Raw genomic sequence first — 7,500 nt, 5'->3', positions numbered from 1 at the left:
CCGTGTCGTCGTGGATGTGCTCGGGCAGGACGCCGCCGCGCTGCAGGAGGATTCTGGGAAATTAAAACAGAACGAGATTAGCTTTCCCTGACGTTAGCATGAAGCAATGTTAGCATGTGGCTACGTTAGCATGAACCAGGAGTGACCTACGTTTCCTGCTTTGTTTGTGACATCGGACCTTTTTTTAACACGACCCCCTGACCCCAACACGACCCCCTGACCCCAAAACGACCCCCTGACCCCAAAACGACCCCCTGACCCCAACACGACCCCCTGACCCTAACACGACCCCCTGACCCCAACACGACCCCCTGACCCTAACACGACCCCCTGACCCTGACACGACCCCCTGACCCCAACACGACCCCCTGACCCTAACACGACCCCCTGACCCCAAAACGACCCCCTGACCCCAAAACGACCCCCTGACCCCAACACGACCCCCTGACCCTAACACGACCCCCTGACCCTGACATGACCCCCTGACCCTAACACGACACCCTGACACAACCCCCTGACCCTAACACGACCCCCTGACCCTAACACGACCCCCTGACCCTGACCCAAACACGACCCCCTGACCCTGACACGACCCTGACCCCAACACGACCCCGTGACCCTGACCCTAACACGACCCCCTGACCCTAACACGACCCCCTGACCCTAACACGACCCCCTGACCCCAACACGACCCCATGACCCTAACACGACCCCCTGACCCCAACACGACCCCCTGACCCTAACACGACCCCCTGACCCTAACACGACCCCCTGACCCTAACACGACCCCCTGACCCCAACACGACCCCCTGACCCCAACACGACCCCCTGACCCCAACACGACCCCCTGACCCCAACACGACCCCCTGACCCCGACACGACCCCCTGACCCTGACCCCGACACGACCCCCTGACCCTAACACGACCCCCTGACCCTGACCCCGACACGACCCCCTGACCCTAACACGACCCTGACCCCAACACGACCCCGTGACCCTGACCCAAACACGACCCCCTGACCCCAACACGACCCCCTGACCCCAACACGACCCCCTGACCCTAACACGACCCCCTGACCCCAACACGACCCCCTGACCCTAACACGACACCCTGACCCAAACACGACCCCCTGACCCAAACACGACCCCCTGACCCTAACACGACCCCCTGACCCTAACACGACCCCCTGACCCTAACACGACCCTGACCCCAACACGACCCCGTGACCCTGACCCAAACACGACCCCCTGACCCCAACACGACCCCCTGACCCCAACACGACCCCCTGACCCTAACACGACCCTGACCCTAACCCTAACACGACCCCCTGACCCTGACCCTGACACGACCCCCTGACACTGACACGACCCCCTGACCCTAACACGACCCCCTGACCCAAACATGACCCCCTGACCCTAACACGACCCCCTGACCCTAACACGACCCTGACCCTAACCCTAACACGACCCCCTGACCCTGACACGACCCCCTGACACTGACACGACCCCCTGACCCTAACACGACCCCCTGACCCTAACACGACCCCCTGACCCCAACACGACCCCCTGACCCTAACACGACACCCTGACCCAAACACGACCCCCTGACCCTAACACGACCCCCTGACCCGAACACGACCCCCTGACCCTAACACGACCCTGACCCCAACACGACCCCGTGACCCTGACCCAAACACGACCCCCTGACCCCAACACGACCCCGTGACCCTGACCCTAACACGACCCCCTGACCCTAACACGACCCTGACCCTAACCCTAACACGACCCCCTGACCCTGACACGACCCCCTGACACCGACACGACCCCCTGACCCTAACACGACCCCCTGACCCTAACACGACCCCCTGACCCAAACATGACCCCCTGACCCCGACACGACCCCTGACCCTGACACGACCCCCTGACCCTGACTAAATCAGCGACGGCTTATGTGTGAAGGAACTGTAGGTACGTTAGCATGAAGCTATGTTAGCATGTAGCTATGTTAGCATGTAGCTATGTTAGCATGTAGCTACATTAGCTTGAAGCTACCTTGGGGATTGTTGTGTTTGTTTTCCTTGAGTCAGGAGCACGACGCTACGCTAGGATGTAGCAGCTACGTGTAGCCGTGCGTGTGAACGCGTCTGTGAGGAGCTCTTTTCCAAACGCTCTAAATCCGTTTTAATTTTTGACCCAAACATTTGGTTCATATTCATTAATCTTGTCATAAATGTTTAATGGCTCAGTGTGAACGTGTTGAACTGACGGACGAAACAAAAAACTCTCCCGCTTCAGAGCGCCGCCATGTTGGATCGCACAGACGCTCACTGGATTCTGATTGGTCGAGAGGCGTGTCACATTTAGGCTAAACCCAGGTTTGTAAGGAGCGGCGTCTTTAGACCATTTTAAACACGGAGATAAAGCGACTCAGCAGAAACTCTGATGAAGCGGTGAAAAGGTTCAGTTACAGCGAAGAGACTCAAACTCTTTTGTTTTGATTTGTCTTTTACTTCGTTTTGGAAAAAAAAGCTCTTTATGTTTTTTTGTTATTTCCTCAGTAAAACTCTCCAAACCTCCGTAACTGTGTGTGCGAGCTGCAGGACGCCGCTGAGGGTTGACTCCGGCGCAGCAGTGACGACGTTGACGCGGCTAACAGGTGCTAACATGTGCTAACAGGTGCTCACAGGTGCTAACAGGTGCTCACAGGCGCTAGCAAGTGCTCACAGGTGCTAACATGTGCTAACAGGTGCTAACATGTGCTCACAGGTGCTAACAGGTGCTCACAGGCGCGAGCAAGTGCTAACAGGTGCTAACAGGTGCTCACATGTGCTCACAGGTGCTCACAGGTGCTAACAGGTGCTAACAGGTGCTCACAGGTGTTCACAGGTGCTAACAGGTGCTCACAGGTGCTCACAGGTGCTCACAGGTGTTCACAGGTGCTCTCAGGTGTTCACAGGTGCTCACAGGCGCGAGCAAGTGCTAACAGGCGCTAACAGGTGCTAACAGGTGCTCACATGTGCTCACAGGTGCTCACAGGTGCTAACAGGTGCTCACAGGTGCTCACAGGTGTTAACAGGTGCTAACAGGTGCTCACAGGCGCGAGCAAGTGCTAACAGGTGCTAACAGGTGCTCACAGGTGTTCACAGGTGCTAACAGGTGCTCACAGGTGCTCACAGGTGCTCACAGGTGTTCACAGGTGCTAACAGGTGCTCACAGGTGCTCACAGGTGCTCACAGGTGTTCACAGGTGCTCTCAGGTGCTCACAGGTGCTCACAGGCGCGAGCAAGTGCTAACAGGCGCTCACAGGTGCTCACAGGTGTTCACAGGTGCTCTCAGGAGCTAACAGGTGATAACAGGTGCTAACAGGTGCTAACAGGTGCTAACAGGTGTTCACAGGCGCTCACAGGCGCTCACAGGCGTTCACAGGTGCTCTCAGGAGCTAACAGGTGATAACAGGTGCTAACAGGTGCTAACAGGTGCTATAACTTCCTTCATGACTCAGCGTCTCGTCCGTACCTGGTGGCGAGGCGGATGTTGACGTGCGGCCGCGCTGCCTCGGGGTCGGGGACGCAGTCCGGGTGGACGAGGACGAAGTGGAGCGCCCGCTCTCTGTCCAGGGTGAAGCAGCACGGCCCCACGGACGGCCCCATGACGACCACCAGGTCGCTCACCCGGCAACCAAACTCCTGCACCATGGCGTCCACTGTTGCCATGGCAACGCCCAGCAGGGTCCCTCTCCAGCCTGAGAACCAGGAAGAACATTTATGAAGAACTTCACTTTAGACATTAATGAAGAAGTTCCCCTCCAGGCCCTGAGGGTCCAGGTCTACCTGCGTGAGCGGCTCCGATCACCTTCAGCACCGGGTCGGCGAACAGGACGGGGATGCAGTCGGCTCCCGGCGCCGCGATGACCACGCCGGGCCGGTCCGTGACCACGGCGTCGTAGCTCTGCGGCTCGACCCGCCCCACAACGAAGACGTCCCTGCCGTGACTCACCTGCAGGAGACACGGGGAGACACGAGGAGACACGGGGAGACAGGAGGAGACACGAGGAGACACGGGGAGACACGAGGAGACACGGGGAGACACGAGGAGACAGGAGGAGACAGGAGGAGACAGGAGGAGACACAAGGAGACAGGGGGAGACACGAGGAGACACGGGGAGACAGGAGGAGACAGGAGGAGACACAAGGAGACAGGAGGAGACACGAGGAGACACGGGGAGACACGAGGAGACACGAGGAGACAGGAGGAGACACGGGGAGACACGAGGAGACACGGGGAGACACGAGGAGACAGGAGGAGACACGAGGAGACAGGGGGAGACACGAGGAGACACGAGGAGACACGAGGAGACAGGGAACACACGAGGAGACACGAGGAGACACGGGGAGACAGGAGGAGACAGGAGGAGACACAAGGAGACAGGAGGAGACACGGGGAGACACGAGGAGACACGGGGAGACACCGGGAGACACCGGGAGACACGAGGAGACACGAGGACACACGGGGAGACACGAGGAGACAGGAGGAGACACGAGGAGACACGGGGAGACACGAGGAGACACCGGGAGACACGAGGAGACACGGGGAGACAGGGGGACACACGAGGAGACACGAGGAGACAGGGGGACACACGAGGAGACACGGGGAGACACGAGGAGACACGGGGAGACACGAGGAGACACGGGGAGACACGAGGAGACACGGGGAGACACGAGGAGAAAGGAGGACACAGGGGGACACACGAGGAGACACGAGGAGACACGGGGAGACAGGAGGAGACACGGGGACACACGGGGAGACACGAGGAGACACGAGGAGACACGAAGAGACACCGGGACACACGAGGAGACACAAGGAGACACGAGGAGACAGGGGGACACACGAGGAGACACGAGGAGACACGAGGAGACAGGAGGAGACACGGGGAGACACGGGGAGACACGAGGAGACAGGAGGAGACACGAGGAGACACGGGGACACACGAGGAGACACGGGGAGACACGAGGAGACAGGAGGAGACACGAGGAGACACGGGGAAACACGAGGAGACACGAGGAGACAGGGGGAGACACGGGGAGACACGAGGAGACACGAAGAGACACCGGGACACACGAGGAGACACGAGGAGACAGGGGGACACACGAGGAGACACGAGGAGACACGAGGAGACACGAGGAGACAGGGAACACACGAGGAGACACGAGGAGACACGAGGAGACAGGGAACACACGAGGAGACACGAGGAGACACGAGGAGACAGGGAACACACGGGGACACACGAGGAGACACGAGGAGACAGGGGACACACGAGGAGACAGGAGGAGACACGAGGAGACAGGGAACACACGAGGAGACACGAGGAGACAGGGAACACACGAGGAGACACGGGGAGACACGAGGAGACACGAGGAGACACGGGGAGACACGAGGAGACACGGGGAGACACGAGGAGACACGAGGAGACAGGGAACACACGAGGAGACACGAGGAGACAGGGGACACACGAGGAGACACGAGGAGACACGGGGAGACAGGGGACACACGAGGAGACACCAGGAGACACAAGGAGACAGGGGACACACGGGGACACACGAAGAGACAGGAGACGTGTATATATGTATGTTTATACTTTTGCATCTCTTTGAACCCTGAGGTCTAAAGACAGATCCCTGCTGGAGAGACGCAGGTTAGAGTCCTGAGGACAGACGCAGGTCAGAGTCCTGAGGACAGACGCAGGTTAGAGTCCTGAGGACAGACGCAGGTTAGAGTCCTGCTGGACAGACGCAGGTTAGAGTCCTGAGGACAGACGCAGGTTAGAGTCCTGCTGGACAGACGCAGGTTAGAGTCCTGAGGACAGACGCAGGTTAGAGTCCTGCAGGTTAGAGTCCTGAGGACAGACGCAGGTTAGAGTCCTGAGGACAGACGCAGGTTAGAGTCCTGAGGACAGACGCTGTCCCCAGTGGATCCACTAGGGACAGCGTCCTCAGGACTCTAACCTGCGTCTGTCCTCAGGACTCTAACCTGCAGGACTCTAACCTGCAGGACTCTAACCTGCAGGACTCTTGAGGACTCTAACCTGCAGGACTCTAACCTGCAGGACTCTAACCTGCAGGACTCTTGAGGACTCTAACCTGCAGGACTCTAACCTGCAGGACTCTTGTGGACTCTAACCTGCAGGACTCATGTGGACTCTAACCTGCAGGACTCTAACCTGCAGGACTCTTGTGGACTCTAACCTGCAGGACTCTTGTGGACTCTAACCTGCAGGACTCTTGTGGACTCTAACCTGCAGGACTCATGTGGACTCTAACCTGCAGGACTCTAACCTGCAGGACTCTAACCTGCAGGACTCTAACCTGCAGGACTCTTGTGGACTCTAACCTGCAGGACTCTTGAGGACTATAACCTGCAGGACTCTTGTGGACTGTAACCTGCAGGACTCTTGAGGACTCTAACCTGCAGGACTCTTGAGGACTCTAACCTGCAGGACTCTAACCTGCAGGACTCATGTGGACTCTAACCTGCAGGACTCTTGTGGACTCTAACCTGCAGGACTCTTGTGGACTCTAACCTGCAGGACTCTAACCCGCAGGACTCTTGTGGACTCTAACCTGCAGGACTCTAACCTGCAGGACTCATGTGGACTCTAACCTGCAGGACTCTTGTGGACTCTAACCTGCAGGACTCTAACCTGCAGGACTCATGTGGACTCTAACCTGCAGGACTCATGTGGACTCTAACCTGCAGGACTCTAACCTGCAGGACTCTTGTGGACTCTAACCTGCAGGACTCTAACCTGCAGGACTCTTGTGGACTCTAACCTGCAGGACTCTAACCTGCAGGACTCTTGTGGACTCTAACCTGCAGGACTCTTGAGGACTCTAACCTGCAGGACTCATGAGGACTCTAACCTGCAGGACGTGGGGACAGGTCCGTACCTTGACCAGGTGCAGGGTCTGGGGGTGGAACCCGGCGTGGAGGGCCAGTCTGCGTCGGTTCTCCAGGACCAGGGCCCGGGGGTCCCTCCTCCTGCTGCTGCTGAACAGGTTCAGGGAGGACAGGGTCCGGATGGAGGACACGCCGCCGCCACGAGTACTGAAGCCGTGACCGAAGCAGTCTGAGACACAGAGACCAGGTCCTTATGAAACCAGGACCAGGTCTTTATGAAACCAGGACCAGGTCCTCATGAAACCAGGACCAGGTCCTTATGAAACCAGGACCAGGTCCTTATGAAACCAGGACCAGGTCCTTATGAAACCAGGACCAGGTCTTTATGAAACCGGGACCAGGTCTTTATGGAACCGGGACCAGGTCCTTATGAAACCAGGACCAGGTCTTTATGAAACCGGGACCAGGTCCTTATGAAACCAGGACCAGGTCCTTATGAAACCAGGACCAGGTCCTCATGAAACCAGGACCAGGTCCTTATGAAACCAGGACCAGGTCCTTATGAAACCAGGACCAGGTCTTTATGAAACCAGGACCAGGTCCTTAT

The 7,500-nt window shown here is 58.1% G+C and overlaps 1 protein-coding gene across 3 annotated transcripts in view; it reads right to left on the bottom strand.

Annotated features, from left to right (window-relative positions):
• The window catches only part of lacc1 (laccase (multicopper oxidoreductase) domain containing 1), an 11,586-nt gene that overhangs the window by 1,957 nt on the left and 2,129 nt on the right, over positions 1-7,500 (bottom strand). For all 3 annotated transcript variants that reach the window (XM_083940819.1, XM_083940820.1, XM_083940821.1), the window contains exons 2-5: positions 6,944-7,122; positions 3,830-3,995; positions 3,516-3,741; positions 1-53 (exon numbers count right to left, since the gene is read on the bottom strand). The exon at positions 1-53 is cut by the window's left edge. In XM_083940819.1, the coding sequence (XP_083796945.1) occupies positions 1-53; positions 3,516-3,741; positions 3,830-3,995; positions 6,944-7,122 (624 nt within the window). The remainder of the gene's footprint in view (positions 54-3,515; positions 3,742-3,829; positions 3,996-6,943; positions 7,123-7,500) is intronic.

The sequence above is a fragment of the Echiichthys vipera genome (assembly GCF_963691815.1).
Source record: "Echiichthys vipera genome assembly, contig: SCAFFOLD_113, whole genome shotgun sequence".
Lineage (NCBI taxonomy): Eukaryota > Metazoa > Chordata > Actinopteri > Perciformes > Trachinidae > Echiichthys > Echiichthys vipera.
Note: the sequence above shows the minus strand (reverse complement) of the source record. Positions and strands in the feature narration are given on the sequence as shown.